Source organism: Macaca nemestrina, chromosome 8, assembly GCF_043159975.1.
Source record: "Macaca nemestrina isolate mMacNem1 chromosome 8, mMacNem.hap1, whole genome shotgun sequence".
Classification (NCBI taxonomy): Eukaryota; Metazoa; Chordata; class Mammalia; order Primates; family Cercopithecidae; genus Macaca; species Macaca nemestrina.
The window spans coordinates 6550564-6577153 of record NC_092132.1 but is presented as its reverse complement, the minus strand read 5'-3'; the positions used below and the strand labels follow the sequence as shown (position 1 = coordinate 6577153).

Below are 26590 nucleotides of genomic sequence, written 5' to 3'. Positions count from 1 at the left end.
TAACTTGTCATTTGCATTAGGTATATCTCCTAATGCTATCCCTTCCCCCTGTCCCCTCCCCACAATAGGCCCCAGTGTGTGATATTCCCCTTCCTGTGTCCAGGTGATCTCATTGTTCAATTCCCACCTATGAGTGAGAATATGCAGTGTTTGGTTTTCTGTTCTTGCAATAGTTTGCTGAGAATGATGGTTTCCAGCTGCATCCATGTCCCTACAAAGGACACAAATTCATCCTTTTTTATGGCTGCATAGTATTCCATGGTGTATATGTGCCACATTTCTTAATCTAGTCTGTCACTGATGGACATTTGGGTTGATTCCAAGTCTTTTCCATTGTGAATAGTGCTGCAATAAACATACGTGTGCATGTATCTTTATAGCAGCATGATTTATAATCCTTTGGGTATATACCCAGTAATGGGATGGTGGGGTCAAATGGTATTTCTAGTTCTAGATCCTTGAGGAATCGCCACACTGTCTTCCACGATGGTTGAACTAGTTTACAGTCCCACCAACAGTGTAAAAGCGTTCCTATTTCTTCACATCCTCTCCAGCACCTGCTGTTTCCTGATTTTTTAACTATTGCCATTCTAACTGGTGTGAGATGGTATCTCATTGTGGTTTTGATTTGCATTTCTCTGATGGCCAGTGATGATGAGCATTTTTTCATGTGTCTGTTGGCTGTATGAATGTCTTCTTTTGAGAAGTGTCTTTTCATATCCTTTGCCCACTTTTTGATGGGGTTGTTTGCTTTTTTCTTGTAAATTTGTTTGAGTTCTTTGTAGGTTCTGGATATTAGCCCTTTGTCAGATGAGCAGATTGCAAAAATTTTCTCCCATTCTGTAGGTTGCCTGTTCACTCTGATGGTAGCTTCTTTTGCTGTGCAGAAGCTCTTTAGTTTAATTAGATCTCATTTGTCAATTTTGGCTTTTGTTGCCATTGCTTTTGGTGTTTTAGGCATGAAGTCCTTGCCCATGCCTATGTCCTGAATGGTATCACCTAGGTTTTCTTCTAGGGTTTTTATGGTTTTAGATCTAACATTTAAGTCTTTAATCCATCTTGAATTAATTTTCATATAAGGAGTAAGGAAAGGATCCAGTTTCAGCTTTCTACTTATGGCTAGCCAATTTTCCCAGCACCATTTATTAAATAGGGAATCCTTTCCCCATTTCTTGTTTTTGTCAGGTTTGTCAAAGATCAGATGGTTGTAGATGTGTGGTATTATTTCTGAGGACTCTGTTCTGTTTCATTGGTCTATATCTCTGTTTTGGTACCAGTACCATGCTGTTTTGGTTACTGTAGCCTTGTAGTATAACTTGAAGTCAGGTAGCATGATGCCTCCAGCTTTGTTCTTTTGGCTTAGGATTGTCTTGGCAATGCAGGGTCTTTTTTGGTTCCATATGAACTTTAAAGCAGTTTTTCCCAATGTGGTGAAGAAAGTCATTGGTAGCTTAATGGGGATGGCAGTGAATCTATAAATTACCTTGGGCAGTATGGCCATTTTCACAATATTGATTCTTCCTATCCATGAGCAAGGTATGTTCTTCCATTTGTTTGTGTCCTCTTTTATTTCACTGAGCAGTGGTTTGTAGTTCTCCTTGAAGAACTACATCCCTTGTAAGTTGGATTCCTAGGTATTTTATTCTCTTTGAAGCAATTGTGAATGGGAGTTCATTCATGATTTCGCTCTCTGTTTGTCTGTTACTGGTGTATAAGAATGCTTGTGATTTTTGCACATTGATTTTGTATCCTGAGACTTTGCTGAAGTTGCTTATCAGCTTAAGGAGATTTTGGGCTGAGACAATGGGATGTTCTAAATATACAATCACGTCATCTGCAAACAGGGACAATTTGACTTCTTCTTTTCCTAACTGAATACCCTTTATTTCTTTCTCTTGCCTGATTGCCCTAGCCAGAACTTCCAACACTATGTTGAATAGGAGTGGTGAGAGAGGGCATCCCTGTCTTGTGCCAGTTTTCAAAGGGAATGCTTCCAGTTTTTGCCCATTCAGTGTGATATTGGCTGTGGGTTTGTCATAAATAGCTCTTATTATTTTGAGATATGTTCCATCAATACTGAATTTATTGAGAGTTTTTAGCATGAAGGGCTGTTGAATTTTGTCAAATGCCTTTTCTGCATCTATTGAGATTATCACGTGGTTTTTGTCTTTGGTTCTGTCTATATGCTGGATTATGTTTATTGATTTGCATATGTCGAACCAGCCTTGCATCCCAGGGATGAAGCCCACTTGATCATGGTGGATAAGCTTTTTGATGTGCTGCTGGATTTGGTTTGCCAGTATTTTATTGAGGATTTTTGCATCGATGTTCATCAGGGATATTGGTCTATTCTATTTTTTTGTTGTGTTTCTGCCAGGCTTTGGTATCAGGATGATGTTGGCCTCATAAAATGAGTTAGGGAGGATTTCCTCTTTTTCTATTCATTGGAATCATTTCAGAAGGAATGGTACCAGCTTCTCCTTGTACCTCTGGTAGAATTCAGCTGTGAATCCGTCTGGCCCTGTACTTTTTTTGGTTGGTAGGCTATTAATTATTGCCTCAATTTCAGAGCCTGCTCTTGGTCTATTCAGGGATTCAACTTCTTCCTGGTTTAATCTTGGGAGGGTGTATGTGTCCAGGAATTTATCCATTTCTTCTAGGTTTTCTAGTTTATTTGCGTAGAGGTGTTTATAGTATTCTCTGATGGTAGTTTGTATTTCTGTGGGGACAGTGGTGATATCCCCTTTATCATTTTTATTGCATCTATTTGATTCTTCTTTCTTTTCTTCTTTATTAGTCTTGCTAGCAGTCTATCAATTTTGTTGATCTTTTCAAAAAACCAGCTCCTGGATTCATTGATTTTTTGGAGGGTTTTTGTGTCTCTATCTCCTTCAGTTCTGATCTTAGTTATTTCTTGTCTTCTGCTAGCTTTTGAATGTGTTTGCTCTTGCTTCTCTAGCTCTTTTAATTGTGATGTTAGGAATGAAGGAAAAAATGTTAAGGGCAGCCAGAGAGAAAGGTCACGTTACCCACAAAGGGAAGCCCATCAGACTGACAGCAGATCTCTCAGTAGAAACTCTACAAGCCAGAAGAGAGTGGGGGCCAATATTCAACATTCTTAAAGAAAAGAATTTTAAACCCAGAATTTCATATCCAGCCAAAATAAGTTTCATACGTGAAGGAGAAATAAAATCCTTTACAGATAAGCAAATGCTTAGAGATTTTGTCACCACCATGTCTGCCCCTACAAGAGATCCTGAAGGAAGCTCTAAACATGGAAAGGAACAACCAGTACCAGCCATTGCAAAAACATGCCAAAATATAAAGTCCATCGATGCTAGGAAGAAACTGCATCAACTAACGAGCAAAATAACCAGCTAATATCATAATGACAGGATCAAGTTCACACATAACAATATTAACCTTAAATGTAAGTGGACTAAATGGTCCAATTAAAAGACACAGACTGGCAAATTGGATAAAGAGTCAAGACCCATCAGTTTGCTGTATTCAGGAGACCCATCTCACATGCAGAGACATACATAGGCTCAAAATAAAGGGATGGAGGAAGATCTACCAAGCAAATGAAAAACAAAAAAAAAAGCAGGGGTTGCAATCCTCTTCTCTGATAAAACAGACTTTAAACCGTCAAAGATCAACAGAGACAAAGAAGGCCATCACATAATGGTAAAGGGATCAATTCAACAGGAAGAGCTAACTATCCTAAATATATATGCACCCAATACAGGAGTACCCAGATTCATAAAGCAAGTCCTTAGAGTCTTACAAAGAGACTTAGACTCCCACACAATAATAATGGGAGACTTTAACACCCCACTGTCAACATTGGACAGATCAACGAGACAGAAAGTTAACAAGGATATCCAGGAATTGAACTCAACTCTGCACCAAGCGGACCTAATAGACATCTACAGAACTCTCCACCCCAAATCAACAGATTATACATTCTTCTCAGCACCACATCGCACTTATTCCAAAATTGACCACATAGTTGGAAGTAAAGCACTCCTCAGCAAATGTAAAAGAACAGAAATTATAACAAACTGTCTCTCAGACCACAGTGCAATCAAACTAGAACTCAGGACTAAGAAACTCGATCAAAACCACTCAACTACATGGAAACTGAACAACCTGCTCCTGAATGACTACTGGGTATATAATGAAATAAAGGCAGAAATAAAGATATTCTTTGAAACCACTGATTCTTAACATTACAAAACGCCCTCATCATACCCTTGTGATAGACCTTCCAAAATCCCCCAGCTGGACTCACCATCAGCTGCCCATAGCAGCTTTGAAAAGAGAAAGTTAGGCCGGGTGCAGTGGCTCAGGCTTGTAATCCCAGCACTTTGGGAGGCCATGGCGGGCAGATCATGAGGTCAGGAGCTCGAGACCAGCCTGGCCAACACAGTGAAACCCCATCTCTACTAAAAATTCAAAAATTAGCTGGATGTGGTGGTGGGTGCCTGTAATCCCAGCTACTTGGGAGGCTGAGGCAGGAGAATCACTTGAACCCAGGAGGCAGGGGGTTGCAGTGAACCAAGATCACACCACTGTACTCCAGCCTGAGTGACAGAGCTAGACACCATCTCAACAAAATAAAATAAAATAAAAAATAAAAAAATAAAAGAAAGAAAAGAGAAAGCTATAGCTCTGGGCTGCCTATTCATCTTCCACCAGGAAAGTCATTTAACTTCTATGAGCCTCTCATCATTTCAAAGGAGAGGTTTACACACTTTCAGATGAGAATTAAATGTGGAGATAATTTGCAGACTATGAAGTATTATTGAAATGTGAGCTCTTCCATTGTATCTCTTGATAACTAAGAACACTCATCCAAGTGCATGGGATGGGTCAGGGAGAGGAGTGGGAAAAGACTGGAGGTTGCCCCTAAATTGGTAAGGTCAGGCATAGAATGATCTTTAAAAGAATATGTAAAGCTAAGGATCCACAATAAAGCACAGAAGAAAAAAAGGAAAAGAAATGAAAGGGCAGGAAGGAAGCAAAGAAGAGAAAGAGAAGGAAAAAAGCCTAGACTGGGAGGAGAGGGTCTGATCTGCATGCGGCCTCTGTCTCATATCAGCAGAACAGAACAGACTCATTCCCCTCCTGTGTCTCAGCTCCTTCACCTGGAAAAGAGATGACACAATGAGGAGGAGTACCTCTGGCTCAACATGGCTGGTAAGAGGCCTTGAGAAAATATTCGGGAAATGCTTCATATACAGGGAAATTCAAAACAAGCATCAGATACTATTATTTTGGGTAAACTACCCAAGCCTCTATTTTCCACCTATAAAAAGAAAATCAACACTCAGGGTATAAGAGAATGACAATGGATGAGATTCACTGCGGAAGACAACCAAGGCTCAGAGAAGAGGGGCTTCCCTCTGTTTACAATGGTGTTGTGACTCAAAATCAGGGCTTGGCTCCAAGTCCAGACTCTGACCTCTCTTCCACCCCTGCCTCTCCCTCCACCGCATACAAACTCACTTCCTTCGTGATCTCATTTGGAGGCATATGGGGGTGGGGGGCAACCATCTAGCAGGAAATTATCCATCTCCCCACACCTAGTTGTCAGCATCCAGAGCCCCAGGGATCATCCTGTTACCTCATCAAGAAACAGAGAAAAGAGAGAACAAATATTTCTGCTGCTCTTTTGGCTAATTAAATATCAGGCCCTATTTATAAATGTTAACAAAAAGACCGTTGCATTGCTAGAGGTGCTGTTACTAACATTCTTCATCCATTTGATATGCCCTTTAGTGGGGTCTTAGGAATGTGCTGGGCAGTGGTTCTGAAAGCATAGTCATGGGCCAGCTGTATCAACCCCACCTGGGGTTGTGTTAGAAAGGCAACTTCTCGGGCCCCACTCCAGACATACTAAATCAGACATTCTGGGAGTGGGGTTCAGCCTGTTGGCTTAAAAAGTTCTCCAGGTTATTTGGATGTTGTCTCAAGTTTGAGAACCATTTGTCAGCACAGACAAAGGCAGGCTGTGAAGTCTGAAAACATGAACTCAAATCCTGGCTCATCCCCATGAAGAGGTAAAGTCACCTGTGCTTGGTCCCAGGTGAATTTTCATTTTATAGTGAATAGCCTGTAAAACAAGGACAGCAATATTTACCATGAAAGTTAAACTAAATAGCACATGCATGAATCCTAGCAGATAGCAAGTCCTTGTAAATACGAGGTACTATCATGATTCTTAGATGATCTATGAATTATTTTAGGTGAATTTGAAGAAAGGGAAGGTTCTTTATGTTGGCCTCCTAGAACATGCTTTCTAAGAACACTCTCTAGGTTTCCTGAGGTTTTAGGAGTTATAGAAGTCCTCCTCAGGGGGGAGACTGAAGAACTCTGACATTTTGCAGCTGCTGGTCGCCTCTGGAAATAAGACCTCATTAATGCTGAGAGGGCAGAAGACGTCATTTGGTTTATAAAAAAATGGTGGAACACTATGCTGGTGTAATGGTAATTATGCTTAACGTTTATGAGCACTTTTTACAAACATAAGTCATCTATTTTCATTAGCTCATTTAATCCTTGCAGAAACCCTCTGAGGCAAGTACTATTATAGTTGTTAATTTATGGATGAGGAAAGCAAGGGTTACAGGGCTAAGTAACTGACCCACTGTTACACAGCTGCTAAGTGACCCAGCCAAGGTCTAGATCCAGTCAGTCTGTGACCGGGGTCTGCACTCTGAGCTTCCCCTGCCCTCCCAGTTCAGGAGTCCAGCATTTACCCTTCCCATAAGTGCTCTCACCCTCTTGTACGAAGCCCTTGGTTTTGTGACTGGTCCATTAGACTTGGCAAGCACCTGAGTGTCAGATGGAGCTAGAGGAGAAATGCAGATTCCTATCCCAGCTCTGCCTGAGGCCCTGCAGTGCTGTGAACTTCAGAACTTCCCCAGTGTGTCCTTCAGCACCATGGACAGGACCTGCAGCACCTCTATTTATTCTAACTCTGGGCATTTTGCCCCTAACCTACAAGGCTATTTGAGGGCACATAAGCAGCTAAACTAATTTCCCCTTAAACCCTTTAATTATTGTAAAAATAGAAGGCACTCAACCACAGTTATCCAACTCGATAACCATGAATAATGCACATTAATGCACAGGCTAAGAATAGGAGATGGGGGTGCTGATTAAGCCAGCCATGAACAAAGAGAAAAGGACCCAGAGCTAGAGGCAAATGGCGTAAATATATCTATATCTTAGAAGTTTCACAAATATAAAGACAAAAGTCTAATTTATATTTTCTGGTTCAGGGGTTCTATAATGCAGTCTTTATACAAAGCTGATTCCTATAAGATTTTTGAAGGTCAAGAATTCCCAGATATCAGTATCACATTGAAGGAGGGGCAGGGAACTGACACTGACCAATGCTGTGGTCAAAAGTGGGGGATCCCCACTCTTGTGTCTTGTATCAGACAGACACAGGTTTGGCCCTACTTACTAACCAGCTCTGTGACCTTGGCCATAGCCCAGCCTTCTTAAAGGGACTGTCAGAGGCTGAAGCTCATAAAACTGAATAGCCTGGAACATTAAGAGGTCAGTAAAAGACTGATGTCATGATTCTTCCCAGTACATGGCACTTCTTTTTCAAAGTCATTATACCATTCCACATAAAATCACCAGTGCTGGCCAATAAATTCTGCATGGCTGCTATTGCTAAAACATGCTCATCTTACGCCTTAGGGAGAACTTAAAAACATCAAAAGTGTGTGTGCCATCCCTCATTATGCCAAATATTTCATCAGTGGCAGAAACCCCTTGTCTTTTGGGGCTACCATAAACTGGGTAGCTTGTAAACTACAGAAATTTGTTTCTCACTGTTCTAGAGGCTGGAAAAGTCCAAGATCAAGGTGCCATCAGATTTGGTGTCAGATGAGGGCCTGCTTTTTGGTTCACAGATGGCTGTCTTTTCACTGTAACCTCACATGGTGGCAAGGACAAATGGGCTCTCCGGGATCTCTTTTATAAGGGCCAATCCAGTCATTCCTAAGGGTTCCACCCTCATGACCCAATCACCTCCCAAGAACCCCACCTCCCAATACCATCACCTTGGTGGTTAGGATTTCAACATATGGATTTGGGGAGCACACACTTTCAGACCATGGTTCCCCTGATATGTAGAAGTGCCTTGTGGTTTCTGGAGAACTTTCTTGGTCACCACTCTGGGAGAGGGGCTCCAGGAAGAAAACCCACATGTCGTGGAGCTCCCTTTTCATTTCTCCTCCCACTCTGCAGTCCAATTCTACCTCCAAGCAATCTTCTTATAAGTTCAGGTAAAGTCTGCCTTTGAAAGACACTGAAGAAAGAACCTGGTTCCGATCAGAAGGACCCATTATTTAACAGTGTGGACAGCACAAGGTGTGTCTGTCGTGTTGGGATAAGAGAAGACCTGACTTCTCTGTGACTGCAGACCCGACTGTTACCCAAAGGGCCCCAATCCAATGAGAAGCAGGACTGAGTAGGAACATACCTTCTCTCCAATGACTGTGCCCTATCAGCCATACAGTGGCCAGAGTGATTTTTTTTAGAACACCCTACATCCCTATTCTCCGATTTACTCTTAAAAGTTAATCACTCTTCAAAGCTTACACCCCCATTTGCTGTCCCTGCCTAGCCGCCCAGCACCATGCTGGGTCCTCAGCTAGTACTTGCTATGATTTCAAACAAGCCAGAGCTCATTATAAAGTATTTTGTCCTATATCCTTTGACAATGAAATCAGTCCCATGAATGTGTGCACATGTTTTTCCAAGCCTCAGTGCCCTTTTCCGTGAAATGGGCATAACGATGCCTTTCACCTACAATCTATGGGAGGGACAAATAGGACAATGCTCATAGAAATGCCTGGCTTGATGCTGGGCACTTTGATGGTGACTGGATTAGAAACACCCCTAAGGTTTCAGCAGGCAAAGGGGGATGCTGGGCGTGCAAAGAGGAGGAATCAATGACAGGGAGGCAGAGATATCCTGAGCATGACCACAGAAAGATAAACCCAGAATCAGCAGGAGACAAACACTGGGGAAGGATCCCGCAGGCCCCATCATGTCCGGTAGGATGTGCACACCAAGCACACTGGACTCCATCTGCCAAGCAACACAGAACAGCATAACTCCAGTGGCAGTTTAAGGTCAAATGCAAACTTATGAGCACTTGCATGTTTCAAACGGGACAGTGTATGTAAACCAAATAAAGACATCTGGAACAGAGGAATTCCAGGCACCTTGACCTTTCTTCCATTTGGTAATTAGCATCTTATTTGTTTAGCAAACCACCCCACAAAGACCCTCCCATGACGTGACTTCGGAACTCTCAGGTGGATTTCCTGCACACATGGCATCCTCTTCAGAATGTGGAGCCAAGGCTCTGAGAAGGCTGCATCCCAGGAAGCTGGAAGAACCTGGACTACTTGCCTGGTTCAGAGACTCACCTTTCACCACGTTCATCCCCTGTCAGGTTTATGGTGCCAGCAAAATGGAAGAAAACCATAAAAGACAATGAACTGATGTTTCTGTGACCCAAAGTTCTATCTACTGCTGAGTCGACGAACCCAATACAATTTAGCTGAGTTTCTTATATTTGCTTGCTGATTTTTTTTTCTGGGGCACCATACTGTGAAATCTGAGCAGAAAATCCATATGAAGTTTTATTTATTGCCATATGGATTTCTGTGAAAAAGCTTAAGAAATGACTTTTTGGTGGTGCTTGTTTCTCCCTCTACCAAATGCTGAGTCCCTAGTTGCTGATCCAAGCATGGCTTTGTGGGATACTTTGCCCCCATTTCATTCCTGGTGGGTGTCAGGGCCCCTGACTATCTGTAAGATGTGGTCCAGGTTCCATCAGGTCCATCCTGTCCACTCCAGGAAAGATGGGTTTCTTCAGGACCCAACACTGTCCCACCTCCAGGTCATTGTCTAGGCAAATCCCTGCCTGAAAGGCCACTCCCATCAACATCCCAACCCAACTTGACCTGCAATATTAATAATAGCTACTGTTCATAAAGAAAGCTAAGACCACTGGCAGGAAATGCATTGTCTCGCAGCTCTAAGACACTGGAGATCTGCCTCAGGTGAGCCTGCTCTCTACGCAGCAACTGATCCGTTTCAGGGCCAAGCTTCTCAGGATCACCTTCATCTTCTTTAAACTGGCTTTCATGGTACCAACATGGCTATGGGAATTTCAAGGCTCTCATGCTTACATCCTTGGGCCCAGGGAGAAAATAGCATCTGTCCTGGTCCTTGTAAGTGAAAGTACTGAGTCCGTTCTAATGGGACTAACCTGGAGAACGTGCCTGAACTGATCCTCATGCTTGGAGAAGACTCAGACCTGATTCTTGCTCAGTCTTTCTGAAGTTGCTTCATTTACCAGGTCCCTTGCTATCTCTTCCCGTGGATAAACTTGCCAACTCCTCACATCAGCTAATGAGAGTGTGCTGTTGTTGTTACTGTTATATTCCGTGTGTGGGCCAAGGTCACTCACTTTCTCTAAGCCTCAGTTTCCTTAGCTGCCAAAGAACAGTGATTCAATCAGCTCTACAACTTCCCTTCATTTTAGTAACAATCAGTGATTGTGTTTCCTGGGCATATACTAACTGCGTGACCTTGTGCAGGTCACTTGACCTCAGTGCCATGTTCTCCTCATCCTTGAAATGGGCACAGCGTTGCCTTCCCTGAAATATTGTCTTAATGATGGGACAGTAAGTATGAAATATCCTTAGCAGGATGCCTGGTACATGCAGAAGCCAATGTACATTGCCACAGCGGTTAATTACAATTCCAAATATATATAAAAACACACAGCCAGAATAAGAGTATTACCATCCCTGGACCCATCGAGCTCTGGTCTACCCAATACCCCCAAACTCAATCCAACCTGTGTGGCAATTACTTTGGAGACAACAGTCAGCTAAGAAGCCAGTTGATTAAGCCTAGTCTCAATGCATGAGTCACGAGTAGCCTTCTACCCTCTCTAGACGCTATGAATCCCCTCAGCCCACTCTGGTCTCCTCATTTCTGGAGGAGAAGCAGAGACTTCAAGTTACAGAAAAGAGCCCTAGGGGGCAAAGGCTGGGGGTGGGCTGATTCCCTAATCTCAGAGCTGCTGCCTGAAAGCGACTTTATGCATCATCTCATCCCACCTCCTCCATTGTACAGAGGAGGAAGCAGAGTCCCAGAGAGGGAAGTGACTCACTCCAAATCACACAGCTAATATGTGGTGGAATCTAGACTCAGACTTCGCTAAAAATATCAACTGCAGGAAAATGTCAACTGAGGACAGAGCCAGAAGTGCCAGCGTCCATTCAGCTGCCTGTCTCTCCTGCCAACATTGAAGATGTGAGGAGGTCTCCATGGCCACAACTATGCCCTCACAGCATCAGACCCTTGAATGTGATGCTGCAGGTAGGACTCCTGTCACCAGAAGGTGCCTTCAGGTGTGAGGAGAACAGGCATCCAAGGCTGCCCACTGTGAGTTCACCCCAGAGCCAATGAGGCAGAGATGCCCAACAGTCCACAGGGAGGAAGGAGGCTGCCAGTCCCTGCCTGGTGACAGGAACACATGTGAAGGACACATTCGTTGAGAGGAAAGGCTGGTCCCAGAGGAACATGGGAAGGAGGCCACAGAGCTGCATGGTATTGCCTGGCAGGTACCACCCAGATCGAGTGTTCTGACCTCCAGACCCCGGCAGCCCTGGATCCTGATTTGGAGGCACACCTGGGCACCCTGTGCTCAACCTCTGCCCACTGGAACCAAGCATGCAAGTAACAATGAAAGTAGCTGCTGGGCTGGGCACGGTGACTCACGCTTGTAATCCCAACACTTTGGGAGGCCGAGACAGGCGGATCACCTGAAGTCAAGAGCTTGAGACCATCCTGGTCAACATGGTGAAACCCCGTCTCTACTAAAAATACAAAAATTAGCTGAGCATGGTGGCACACGTCTGTAGTCCCAGCTACTCAGGAGGCTGAGGCAGGACAAGCGCTTGAACCCAGGAGGTGGACATTGCAGTGAGCCAAGACAGTGCCACTGCACTCCAGCCTGGTGACAGAGTGAGACTCCGTCTCAAAAAAAAAAAAAAAAAAAATTAGAGAAAGAAAGTAGCTGCTGAACATTGTTGATGGGAATGCAGATGGTATCACCACCGTGGAAAACAGTATGGTGGCTCCTCAAAAGAAAGATTAAAAATAGAACTACTGTATGATCTAGCAATTCTGCTTCTGACTATTTATTCAGAAGAGTTGGAATCAGGATCTCACAGAGATACCCACAGCAGCATAATTCATGATAGCCACGATATGGAAACAACTTAGATGTCCATCAGTGGATGGATGGATAAAGAAAACATGGTATACTGAATTGCTAGATCTTACAGTAGCTCTATTTTTAATACCCAACAGAATGCCATTCAGCCTTTAAAAAGAAGGAAATTCTGTCATTTTTAACAACATGAATGAATCTGGAGGACATTATACTAACTGAAATAAGCCAGATGCAGGAAGACAAATACTACATAATTCCACATATGAAGTACCTAAAATAGTCGAATTCCTAGAATTAAAGAGTAGAATAGTAGCTTCCAGGGGTTGGGGGAGAGGAAATGGGGAGATGCCAATTAATGGGCAAAAAATCTCAAGCAAAACGAATGCATTCTAGGGATCTGCTACACCACACCGAGTCTATGGTCAATAGTACTGTACTGCACACTTAAAAGTTTGTTAGGAGGGTAGATCTCATATTGTGTCCTTACCAAAATTAAATGAAACTAATTAAAAAAAAAAAAAAAAAACTTAAACCAAGAAAGTAGCTACTGAATTTGAGCATCTAGGTTCCAGGTGCTGTGCTTTTAAATCACAGAGAAGTCATGAAAAGTGGTGGGAGAATTTTAGGTCGGGAGATGGAGGCTCAAAACTGATGGCAGAGCCAGAGAGTGGCAGAATGGAGACATGAACTACATCTTCCTGGTTGTACCACTTAAGTTATGCTATGTGTTGTGCTACATCCAAACTGCTTTTCATTCTTGTGAGGTAGTCATTTTACACGTGTGCCTATGTTTTTAACGGAGGAGCTCATTGTGAAATAAAGAATGACATAAAGAAATATGAGGGAGAAAATAAATGTCCTCATAACTTTTTCACCCACAGACAACCAATGGTTAATAATAGGGATTTGTCTCCATCGTTAATTTCTCTGTCCCCCCCTCTTTCAGTCACACACACACACACACACACGCATGCACACACAGCTGGTGTCATATTGTATATACATTTTGCAACGTGCTTAAAAATGAACAGAGTATTGACTGCATTTTCTAGGTCATTAGTTCTTCTCCTAAATGTCATTTTGCATCATCAAATAACTTGCATTATTGAGGTGTATAATAATGCATTTTGCCCACTACACAGCATTGTGTCATTTCTAGTCTCATTTATAAAGTACACATGGATATGTACTTGTGCATATCCTTGATTTATCTCCTTAGAGCAGAACTAGATGTGTAAGAGTGCCTACAGGGAGAGAATGAGCTGGCCACATGAAAGCTGTTTCCTGTTTCTACTGTAACTTAATGGAGTGTTACATGTGTTACATAACCAGCCCTATGCAAGGGACTAACGTGACCCCCTCTGAGCAATGAATGACCTCTCCGGATCCAACAGCACTACATTTTGAGTCCACAAGTGCCTGGACTCCAGTGAAAGTATCAACATGCATTTGCACTGTAAAGTCTTGTGGCTGCCTCTCCAGGAAGATGACAAATTTTTTTGTTTCTTTTTTCCTTTTGTTTTTTAAATAGCTGGTATGAGTAGAAAATAGCATTTTTAGTGGCTCTCTGCTTTTTATTTATCCTTATAGGCTAATCTCTTAAGAAGAATTTCTTCTTTAGGAGGAATCCCGTATTCCCCAGGATCAGTCACGCCTGTGCATGTTTTACCGCAGGTAAAAGAAGGTGCAACATGCATAGCTGCGGAGAACATCTTTATTTTTCCCACGAATTCTTCTGATGTCCTTTATTTTACCTAGCAGAACCTGCCCCCAGATTTCCACTTCTCAGGTATAGTTCAAACATCAACATTTTCAACAGAATATGCCCGGAATTCCCCAAGATATATGTGTCCTACTCAATTTTCCAACCACTATTTTACCATTTTCTGTCTCCACCTTCTCTCTTTCTGCTGAGTACAGTACATGCTTCAACCACCCAAGTCATGGAGGACACACATTGAGGCCAGTTACACAGCCCAGGACACTTCTTTTCCCCCACTCTAATTCTTTCCAGGCAACATAATAGCAGCACACAGCTCCCCCAAACCCAAGTCCTCTGTCCCATTCCCTTGAAGGAGTGTGATAAAAGGAAGATTCTTACCTTTTCACCCTTTTCCCCTCGGCCAAAAGGTCCTATGCCCTAGAAAAATGAAAGAAGAAGGCAAAGATTCACTACAGAGCATCTCCATGGCATGACATTGCAAATGGCAGCATCAACCTGAGATTTGAAAGGATTAGATATTTTCTCATCAGCTCTGCCTAGTAGCCACTAAAAGAAATGATGACTATTGTTAACTGAGTGTGCATTCTCATGAGTATCATCTCACTTAATGTTTCCAATAACTCAATGTTATAGTTACTCTTCATTTCCATAACGGTTTCACTGAAATATAATTTGCATACCATATAATTTACCTACTTAAAATGTACAGTTCAATGATTTTTAGTATATTTATAAAGTTGTACAACAAAATCCCCACAAGCAACTTTAGAATATTTTTATCACTTCAGAAACAACCCATATCTATTAGCAATGACTCCACACTTCCTCTACTCCAGGTCTAGGGAAATATTAATCTATTTTCTGTTTCTATAGATTTGTCTATTCTGTACATTTTTTATATAAATGGAATCATATAATATGTGGCCTTTTATGATTGGCTTCTTTCACTCAGCAAAGTCTTTCCAAGGTTAATCCATGTCGGACCATGTATAAGTACTTCGTTTTATTGCAAAATGATATGACATTGTATGGATATGACATACATTTTGTTTACCTATTCTTCAGGTGATAGACATTTGGGTTTTCTACTTTTGGCTATTGTAAATAATGCTGCTATAAACATTTTTGTGAAAGTTTTTGTGTAAACATATGTTTGCATTTTTGAGGGGTGTAATCCTAAAAGTAGAATTGAATTGCTGGGTCATATGATAACTCTGTCTCTAACCTAAGGGCTGCAAGACTGTTTTCCAAAGCAACTGCACCAAGTTATGCAAGCAATCCATGAAGATTCCAATTTCTCCACATTCCTAGTTGTTCTACCCATTATTGAAAAGGAGGTATTGAAGTCTTTAATTATTTTTAATTAGTTTTTCATTCCGCCTTTAAATTCTGTCAGTTTTTGCTTCATGTATTCTGGGGCTTTGTTAGGTGCATATATGTTTATAATGGCTATATTGAGAATTAATTTTTTATCATTATGAAATGTCTCTGTTTATTGATTTTTTTGTTTTAAAGTCTATTTTGTCTAATACTGCACAGTCACCCCAGCTTTCTATGTTTTTTATTTTCAAGATGTATATTTTCCATCCTTTTATTTTTAACCTATTGAAATCTATTTGTATCTTTGAATACAAAAGATACAACCTATTTGTATCTTTGAATCTAAAGTATGTCTTCTATAGATGGGATATAGTTTGATCTTGTTATTATAACCTGTCTTAACATTTCTGCTTTTTAGTTGGTTCATGCAGTATATTCACATATATTATTATATAATTAGATTTATATATGCCATATTAGTTTTTGTTTTCTACAGGTCTCCTGTCCCACTTTTGTTCCTTTATTGCTCCTTTACTGATCTTTTTTGGAATTGAGTACTTTTTAGGGTAACATTTATACTACTTTCATGATATTTTAACTATATATTTTGGAGTTATTTTCTTAGAGGGTGCTCTAGAGTTTATCTTATGCGTAACTTAATAGGGTCTACTGTAGATTTGTAAAAACTTACTTCCAGTTAGACATAGAAACATACTCCTTCTTAGCTCTATGCCTTCTTCCCCCTTTTTCATGCTATTGCTATGCATATTACATGCGTGTTTGTTAACACCAACCATACATGGTTGTAATGTATTATTATACATAGCTTGCCATCCCTCTGCCTTCTAGCCTCAACCATTTCTGATGACTCAGTTGTTAATCTTATTGGAGTTTCCTTGTAAATGATGAGTCATTTGTTTCTCTTGCTACTTTCAATTTTTTTTTGGTTTTTGGAATTTTTACTATGATGTTTGTAAGTGTAGCTCTTTGTGTTTATCTTAATTGGGGTTCACTGAGCATCTTGAATGTGTAGACTACTGCTTTTCATAAAATCTGAGATGCCTTCCGTCATTATTTGTTTGAATACTTTTCTGCTCCTTTCTCTCCTCTTCTACTTTAATTCCCAGTAGGTGCAGATTTGTGCACTTTATGAACGCCTACATTTCTCCAATACTCTGTCCATTTTTCTTCATTATTTTTTCTCTCCGTTCTTCAGATTACATCATCTCTACTGATCTATCTTTAAGAATTCTGATCTTTCTTTTGAGCCTCTCTAGTTTTTAAATTTCATTTATTATAATTTTAAACTCCAGAACTTACATTTAGTTCTTTATAATTTCTAACTCGTTATTGATATTCTGTATTTGATGAAATATTGTCATTATGCCTTCTTTTGCTTACATCAGAATAATTTCCTTTAGTTCTTTGATCATGATTATAATGATTGCTTGGAAGGCTTTGTCTGTTAAATCCGATATTTGTGTCCTCTCTCAGGCAGTTTCTGTTGTCTGCTGCCTTTTTGGGTGTATGTGTCACATTTTTCTGTTTCTTAGCATGTCTCATAATTTTTGTTGAAAATTGGACATTTTAGAAAATATAGCAGTCCTGGATACAGACACTTCCCCTACAAAAATTGTTTTTGTTGTTTTCTTGTTTATTTGCTCACTGACTTGGCTCGATTATTTTAATTAAGTCTATTCCCTTTCCCCAGTGTTACAACTCTGAGGCCAATTTTCAGAGGACATGGCCTTGGACCTGTACACAGTCACCCCAGGATGACAATGGTTTTAACAAGGCTCATTTTGAACGTTTCTTTTCTTGATTCCTCTGTCAAACTGTCTGCCTCTGCTGACATTCAATCTAGCTCTTAGGTTCCATTACTTTCCAACTGATTCCTTTACTATTTTCTACAATGCTATATAGACTTTCATTGCTTCATAGTCTGATCAAACTGAATCAGGTCCCCTTTGCATGGGTAGCTGTTGTGGGCAGTCATTGAGGTTTTTGGCTCATGCCAGGAGCAGTCTTCTTTGTGGTGTTTTCTCCCTGGTTCTTTCTGATAAGCTAGCTATGGTGAAGTTATGGTTTACTATAGAGTATCACACTCCTCTTAATTTCTTATCACCAACATCTCCTTTCTTTCTAGAGAACCCTTACACTTATACTTCTCCACATTCTGTTTCAAAGTCCATGCCTTTGGGGAGAGCTTCAGAGTTCTTTGTTCTTAAGGATTGTATCTTGGGCTAAATATCTGCATCCCTGCTCTAGAACTGGGAGCTGGGACCATGGCCCTCTTCTCTTGGAATGGTGCCCTGGCTGGGAAGGTGCAGTAGTGTCTGCTTGCATCCTTCACTGGGGAGCCTCCACCTTATGACTAAGCTTGGAAAGGGCTGATCAGAATCCCAACATTCTTGGCTTGTCATGCCTGAGGTTGCACCTCCACCCTGTGAATGGGGGTTGGGTAGAGGAAGCGAGCCCTATCCCTTGGCTGCATCCGCCAAGAATTTAGACTCTGGAACTCCAGATGCAGAAGGTGAAAAGTGTTGGAATTTCACCAGGTATTATCTTTTTGGAGGGAGTAGATTCACAGAGTTCCTCTTGTTGCCATTTCAGAAGCAGAACCCCTACAGATATTATTTTTATATATGTTTCACAAATGTGAAAAGTGAAGCTCAGAAAGTTCTAGCAAATTCTTCAGTTCTTGAAGCTAGTAGGTTGTGGAACCAAAATTTGAATGTAGGCTGCTGATGCTGGTGCTGCTTCCTCAATCACAGGCTATTTGGCCTCAATAGAGCTGCTGATGACATCAGGCAGGCAATCATGATCATAATTATGCCATGGAACACTGCCCGGAGTTCAGGGCTCCAGAGTACATCCATGTTTGTTCTCTGGCTGATTCTGGTGGTTTCTCTGAATTCAGAATGTCCTCCCAATCTCCCTTCCTTTGAACCCAGCTACAAGTGACAGCACATGTGCTAGAGTGAGTCTTGTCCCAGACATGGAGGAGAAAAGAATGGGCCGGGCATTTCCTACACCTACTGCCTGACAAGTGAGTTCCTAAAAAACCACATGTGTATGAGTTACCACCCTTCTCTGAGCTTGTTTGCTCATCTGTGAGGTAGGCATTTCACCAGGCCTCACCTCACTAAGCTGATGTGAGAGTTAGGTGAGCCTCAAGCCTGTGAAGCATGTAAGGCAGAGCCAGCAGTGCAGTAAGGGCTGGTAAATGTGACCAGCTCTCCTTATTTACATGTCTTTTTGCACACAACAGGTGCTTCCTACCTACACAAAGGAGGTAGATATGCATGTGTAAGTGAAGGTGAAGCACAGCCAAGTGAGCACAAGACCTAGATTAAAGCAGATGCAGGTGCAAATTCTGTCTCTGCTACATCCAGCCTCTGTGACTGAGGGCAAGTCATCCAAGCCTGAGAAACCAGTGTCATCCCCATTAGAGACGTCATGAGACTATGTCAAAAGCTGTTGCATGGAGCAAATGTTAGACTCCACATGACACACATGCCAAGAAGGGTAGATGGCATCACTACAGCATGAGAGGGCGACAGTGTGGGGTGCTGAGGGAATTGCATTTGCCAGGCTAATTCTTCTAGGGAAGAGGCTTGTCTTATTTCCTGGGTTTCCTCCTGAGCACTGAGAACATAGAAGGAACTAATTATAATCACATACACCAAAAAAGACAACGGTCATTCACTGATCACCCACTATGGGCCAGGCATTTTGTAAACCAACTAGTTATACTCCTCATTTTGCTAATGTGTAAATGAGGCTTTACCCCAGCACTTTGAGAGGCCGAGGCAGGGGGATTACCTGAGGTCAGGAGTTCGAGACCAGCCTGGCCAACATGGTGAAACCTCGTCTCTACTAAAAATATAAAAATTAGCTGGCGTGGTAGCACACACCTGTAATCCCAGCTACTTGGGAGACTGAGGCAGGAGAATCGTTTGAACCTGGGAGGCGGAGGTTGCAATGAGCAAAGATCATGCCACTGTACTCTAGCCTGGGCAACAAGAGCAAGACTTCGTCTCCAAAAAAAAAAAAGAAAGAAAGAAACCTGCCCAAGGTCACACAGCTAATAAAGGCTGCAGCAAAGGACAATGACCAAGGCTCATTTGACACCAAACTTGTGCTATTGATGCTACATGATTCCATGCAGGAGGGCAGGGGTTAGTGCTTCCACCAGGACAGCGACTGACTGCACTCACTACTGTTCTAAACCATTTACATGCATTAATTTATTTAATCTTCATAATGCTACTGAATAGGTTGTTTTATTATCCCCATTGTACAGATGAGAAAACTAAGGATAGAAAGGTTAAGTATCTCGGTGAAGCCAGAATCCACTTCTCAGCCATTCAGCTCCTGAGGGCCACCCTGAACTATGACTTCTTCGTCTCTGCAATTCTTTCCTGGCCATCATTAATTGTGTTCCCTCATCAGCTGAAAGATTCATGAATATAATTCATGCTAGTCCAGGTGTTGGAAATGCTGTGACTATAAATTACAGTCAGGACACCTGGGAGTCCTCTAACGCTGGGATGGAGGAGGTGCTGTGGGAACACAGAGCTGGGGTTTGGAGCAATGTCCTGGAGAATTAGACATAGTTGAGTAGGAATGATGAGAACTCATGAGCCAAGCAGGAAGGTGTGGTGAAGGGAAAACAGGGGTGGGGAGAAGGAAGCATTATTCTTGGCACAGGAAAGAGCCTGTGTAATGGCCAGAGTCAGGAAGGGTACAACAAAATGACAAATTAGAGGGTTAGTAACTGTGATGATTCAAAGCAGAGAATTCTGGTTATGGGGTGGCAAGAGACAAGGCTAGAAAGTCCGCCAAGGCCATATCCAGCAGGCCTCCATGCCCATGGAGAGAAGCTAGGGCTTCATCCCGAGGGTGGTGTGGGGGTAGTGCCTGGCCCCTGCCAGGTATTCAGCCCACACTTGCTGATTTGCATGATCGGAGGGCCCTGGGTCCCCCACACCAGCCCTGAGGTTCAGCCATGCAGAAGGGCAGCCATCTACTCACCACATCACCTTTCTCTCCCTTAGGTCCAGGAGCGCCAACCGGCCCAGTGGCTCCTGTGTCTCCCTGAGGGGTTGAGACCAGAGACAAGCATCAGATTAGGTTCACTGACAGGGCTCTTGCACAGACAGGACCCTCATGGCCAACCTTGCTTCAGTTCCCTAGAAGCAGCTGATTTCATCTTTGCCATTTCTGCAGTGAGGCCATGTGTCCCACCCCTGGGGAGGAGGAAGCATCTAAGTCATCCCCCAACATCACAATTGCAGGAACCAGGGACTTCTTGAGGAAAGCAACTGCATCAAAGCATTGCACATTCATCCTTGGGAATGGCCTACCACTGATCCCACCACCAGGGCCTCAGAAGGCAAAGTGGAAGCTCCAGGTGTGAACAGCAGCTCTGCCACTTCACATGAGCACATCTTTACGGTCTTTGGGCCTCAGGCTTCTCTTCTATAAACAGGCACATCCTCACGCAGGCACACAAGATTAAGAGCATAAAGGTGCTTTGAAAACTTTCAAGTGTCAACCAGCGTCCCCTGGGCATTCCATTTGTATAACAAGTCCATCCCTGTGCACCTGGGGCCCTCATACCTGTCCAGGAGGAGAAAGAGAGCAGGTAGAGGAAAAAATTGTGTCTGCAAAGGAGGAAAAACTCATCACAAGCCAAGTGTTGAACCGGAGCCCAAATCTCCTGCCATCTCATGAACCAATCCAAGATAGGTGTAGGCACAGGAAACAGAGCCTTCAGTTCTACTCTTTTGTGTTTTTTATTGGTCTGGAACTTTATCTCTCTTGTTCCCATCTCATCTTTTATATTCTAAGAACACATGGCTACTTTGCTTATGCTGTTCCCTTTGGCTATGATGCCCTTTCCTGCCTCCTTTGTCCTGGGCAGTTCTTGTCTATTCTACTGGACCCAGCTGGTCAGGGCCATCAGCGGAAAGGTGTCCTGAAGTCTCAGCTCCTGGGCCCCTCTATCCTGACTCTCTTCATACTATCCCACTCCTCTCTTTCCTGCCTCCCTTCCCCCTGGCCTGTGAGTCCTGGGGACCAGGCTCTCAGTCAGTCACTTTTATATTCCCACATCACGACTGGGCCTTGCACCCAGCATACTCAGCTTATGCATGTGGACAGAGCCCGAGCTCTCTGTAGGGACACGGAACCACCAGGAACCCCAGCCTTTGACTTAGGGTCCTAACCATGGTTTGGGACAATGTGATGGATGACACTATAGGACCACAATTGCAAGTGAGCTCTGCGGGAGCTGGGCACATCTCCAGGTGGCTGTATCAGTTTCCCTTTTCAGTGCTCCTCTGCTCCCATCGTTTCTGCTCTCCTTGTGGGGCCTGGGGCCTGCTCTGCTCAAGCACAGCAGAGGCAGCCATTACCAAACAGCCCTTGTTTCATACAAATGTCTTCTACTGAGAGGCCTATGAAACCCCAGGTAGCTTTGGTCTTCCCTCCTGTCACAGCCGAGAATCTGAGGTCACTTCTCAGAGGAGCTCAATGATGCAGAAACGCCTGCCATCCTCCTAACAGTGACCAGCTGGCACCTGGGCCGCTCTGAGCTGCTCTCCGTCAGCACAAAGAGAGGACTCGCCAGGGGAGAGGAGCTCAGCGGGCAGCAGGGGTGTGTGTGATGGTGTGTGTGTGTGACGAGAGGTGTGTGTGTGGTGGGTGTGTGTGGTAAGGTGCATGTGTGTGATGGTATGTGTGTGTGATGGTGTGTGTATGTGTGATGGGGTGTGTGTGATGTGGGGTGTGTGTGTGCATATGTCTGTGTGTGTATGTGATGGTGTGTGTGTATATGTGGTGTGTGTGGTGGGTGTGTGTGATGGTGTGTGTGTGAGCGTGTGTGTGATGGTATGTGTGATGGTGTGTGACAGTGTGTGTGGTGGTGTGAGATGGTGTGTGGTGTGTGTGTGTGATGGTGTGTGTAATGATGTGGGATGGCATGTGATGGTATGTGTGATGGTGTGTAACAGTGTGTGTGTGGTGGTGTGGGAAGGTATGTGGTGTGTGTGTGATGGTGTGTGTGTAATGATGTGGGATGGCATGTGATGGTGTGCGTGATGGTGTGTGACAGTGTGTGTGTGGTGGTGTGGGAAGGTGTGTGGTGTGTGTGATGGTGTGTGTGTAATGATGTGGGATGGCATGTGATGGTATGTGTGATGATGTGTGTGTATATGTATGATGGTGTGTGTGTGGTGGTATGTGTGATGGTGTGTTATGGTATGTGTGTCTATGTGTGATGGTGTATGTGTTTTTGTAAGGGTGTGTGATGGTGTGTGATGGTGTGTGTGTGATGGTGTAGGTGATGATGTGTGTGTATATGTGATAGGGTGTGTGTGTGTGTGAGAGATGGTGTGTGTGTATATGTGTGATGGTGTGTGTGATGGTGTGTGTTTTTGATGGTGTGTGTGTATATGTGTGACGGTGTGTGAGATGGTGTGTTTGATGGTGTGTGTGTGATGGTGTGTTTGTGAGATGGTGTATTTGATGGTGTGTGTGATGGTGTGTATGTGTGATGGTGTGTGTTTGTGAGATGGTGTGTTTGATGGTGTGTGTGATGGTGATTGTGTGTGATAGTGTATTATGGTGTGTGTGATGGTGTGTGTGATGGTGTAGGTGACAGTGTGTGATGGTGTATGTGTGATGGTGTGTGTCTGTATGTGTGATAGTGTGTGTGTGAGATGGTGTGTTTGATGGGTGTGTGTGGTGTGTGACTGTGTGTGTGATGGTATATTATGCAGTGTATGTGTGATAGTGTGATTGTGTGTGATGGTGTGTATGTGATGGTGTAGGTAATGGTGTATGATGGTGTGTGTGTGATGGTGTAGGTAATGGTGTGTGATGGTGTGTGTGTGATGGTGTAGGTAATGGTGTGTGATGGTGTGTATGTGATGGTGTAGGTAATGGTGTGTGATAGTGTGTGTGTGATGTGTGTCTGGTGTAGGTAATAGTGTGTGATGGTGTGTGTGATGGTGTAGGTAATGGTGTGTGGTGGTGTGTGTGTGATGGTGTAGGTAATGGTGTGTGATGGTGTGTGTGATGGTGTGTGGTGTAGGTAATAGTGTGTGATGGTGTGTGTGATGGTGTAGGTAATGGTGTGTGGTGGTGTGTGTGTGATGGTGTAGGTAATGGTGTGTGATGGTGTGTGTGATGGTGTGTGTGGTGTAGGTAATAGTGTGTGATGGTATATGCGTGATGATATCTGTGTGATGGTGTGTGTGTGTGATGGTGTAGGTAATGGTGTGTGATGGTAGAGGTAATGGTGTGTGGTGGTGTGTGTGTGATGGTGTAGGTAATGGTGTGTGGTGTGTCTGTGATAGTGTGTGTGTGTGATGGTGTGTGTGTGTGATGGTGTAAGTAACGGTGTGTGATGGTATGTCTGTACGTGTGGTGTGTGTGTGTGATGGTGTGTGTGTATATGTGTGTGGTGTGCTTGATGCGTGTGTGTGTGTGTGTGATGGTTTGTGTGTGTGTCCGTGGTGTCACATCCTAGCAGTGTGGGGGCATAGTGGAGAAGGGTGTGAGATGAGGGAGGGAGGCCAAGGAAGTACTTACAGTCAGGAGGGAGAGAAAAGAGAAAGAGAAAAGGGAGAGGAGAGGAGAAACAGACAAGGCAAGAGAGGAAGTGAGGAGGGACACATAGGAAGGGAAGAGTGCCCAGCAAAGGTGGACAGGAAGAAAGCATTGCTCAGGCGAGTCATTTCACCATTCTGACTTTTGATTTCTCATTTGGAGAATGGGACTGATGCTGCCTCTCACGCAGGGTTGGGTTAGGGTTTGATATCACTCATTCAACAAGTAGGGACCACCTGCAATGTGCACAGCCCTGAGCTCACAACAGCGGGCACTGGAACGGCAATCCTTACCCCACAGCACCTGCTGTCTGAGGCATAGGTAGGCTCCCAGCTCAAGCCTGACACAGAGCAGGTGCACAGTCATTGTCACTGCAATTCAGTAGAGGAGGATGGAAGATGGGAAAGAAGTGGGCAAAAAGAAAGAAATTCCATATATTCCCTGGTCTGTCTATACCATGAGACTCAGGCTTGTGAGGGTCAGGTCCTGTCTAAACCATCCTCTAACCCTAGCACTGACCTCAGTGCCTGGCCCTTAGCAAGTTTCACTAATGATATGCTGAATGTATTAATTCAAACTAAGAAATGCAGGAGGAGAAATGGGGGGAGAACAGAGTGGAAGGAAGAGCAAGATGAAAAGAGATACAGACAGTGAGAGATAGAGACAGAGAGATACAGTGACACATAAAGAAAGGCAGAGGCTGGGGAGAGAAGGGAAAGAAAGGGAGGGGAGGGGAGAGGCCCAGCAGTTTCCAGTGATTTTCATCAGCACACTCAGTTCCTCTTTCAAACACGGGATGATGGTGAACTCTCCACTCTGCCTTGATAAATAGTATAACCCTGGGAAGCGATAGAGAGGAAGGAGACCACTCCGTGACTGAGGGCAGAGAGGCCCTACCTGGCTTGGTGCAATTAGTGAATTTGGAAATCGTGTGTTTAAAGGGTCATGCAATTTAATAAATCTTAAAAGCCCAACCCCTAAAAGTTGCTGGAATACAGCAGCTTCAACCAATTGCTGCAAAGTGAATTGACCATGGAGAGAGTTGAGCCTATTGGAGCAAATGAGACCTGAGCCAGGGCTCTGGGAATCTCACCCTTTCTTGCTAATATTTGCAGACTGAGAACTGGAGGTCCTGGGCAGTTAAGAGGCTCCCAGGTTTCAGACTTAATGCCACTTGCTCTTATCCTTTTAATTTAACAAGCTCTGAGGAAAAATGTTGGCAAGACAGCATCCCCACATACCATCTTTTGTCTTACACAGAGAGCAAAACAGAGGACTAGTGAGGTTCTAAACTACACCGCTGCCACGCCTGTACTGACCTTTGGACCAGGGAGCCCTATGGGGCCAGCAAATCCCATTTCACCCTAAAAGAAGAAAAACAAAAAAAAGTAAGTTTCTATTTCAATTTTCCCCTTCTCTCATCACTGGATGCTTATCCACCTCACACGCTTAGAAGCGAATGGCTTAGTAAGCCCAGTGCCAACCAATGAGTTGGGCAAGGAAATTGGTTGACTGTGCTGAAAGTCCCTGCTCTCGAACTGCAAACCTATACGGGAAGCTTTGACGCAGCCTCCAGATGCAGCTACCAGTGGACACAAGATAGAAACAAGCAAACTGAGCCACAGAAAGACAAATGCCACGTTTCGGCTTACTTGTATAAGTAAAAGCATGAAACACCGAGAAGCAGAAGGCAGAGTGGTGGCTACCAGGGGCTATGGAGTGGGAGGAATACACACATGTTGTCAAAGACTACATGTCTCAAACAGCAGGAATAATGAATGGTAAGGATTTGAGGTGACGGATATGATAATTAGCTAATTTCAATCATTCCACATTGTATACATGTATTATGACATCACTTTGTACCCCATAAATATATGCAATGATATAGTTTGTCAATATCCAAATTAAATATGTAAATACATTAAAAAACCCAAAGTGGTATTCACTAGCTATTTTTACCTGAATATATCATCACTTCAATTAAAAAGAAAATTATGTTGACTGCTAGAGGTTCATATAGTTATTGTTCACTAAAATACAAAAGAAGACATATATGTAAGCTATTTCTAAATGTGAACTTTGTTTAAATTTAACAATGTGTAAAGATCACCTTACTGGATTTATACATGTAATCTGTAAGTGGTGGATACATGGAAATGTCGCCATGCTGAAAACAAATGCAACACGATTAATATAATTTTACAGATATAAATATCACCACATTAAATAAAAGGCAGCAGTACATCCATTTATGTGTGCACTTCGTGCTAAAGGCAATCTACGCTCTGCCAAAAGTTGCACACTTGGCCAACTCAGGAACATACACTTTCAAATGCATTCACAGATGTTGTTTGCTCAGGCAAATGAAGATAAATAATTTTTTGTGTGTTTCTCCTCACCTAGCGCCCACAAGAGCTCCTGGTACACAGTTCACGCTCCCCATGATGTTTGCTTATAGAGATGCAACACCAGGCATCATGTTGACCTAGCTGAATAATGAAAATGTTTTTCCAACTCCAATAGAAGATTTAAACCACTGAAAACAATGTCCGTCTGTGGCCACAGCTCTGCCTCCTAGGAGAAAACATTCAGACTTCCTAGGCCCCCTGTGTTGTTTTTTTTTTAATTGAAATGAA

General features: G+C 43.2%; 1 protein-coding gene across 3 annotated transcripts in view; it reads right to left on the bottom strand.

Moving 5' to 3' along the window:
• LOC105488274 (collagen type XXII alpha 1 chain) overlaps positions 1-26590 on the bottom strand; it is a 327347-nt gene that overhangs the window by 200294 nt on the left and 100463 nt on the right. For all 3 annotated transcript variants that reach the window (XM_011752157.2, XM_011752158.2, XM_071067774.1), the window contains exons 10-12: positions 25271-25315; positions 20370-20432; positions 14391-14429 (exon numbers count right to left, since the gene is read on the bottom strand). In XM_011752157.2, coding sequence (XP_011750459.2) covers positions 14391-14429; positions 20370-20432; positions 25271-25315 — 147 coding nt within the window. The remainder of the gene's footprint in view (positions 1-14390; positions 14430-20369; positions 20433-25270; positions 25316-26590) is intronic.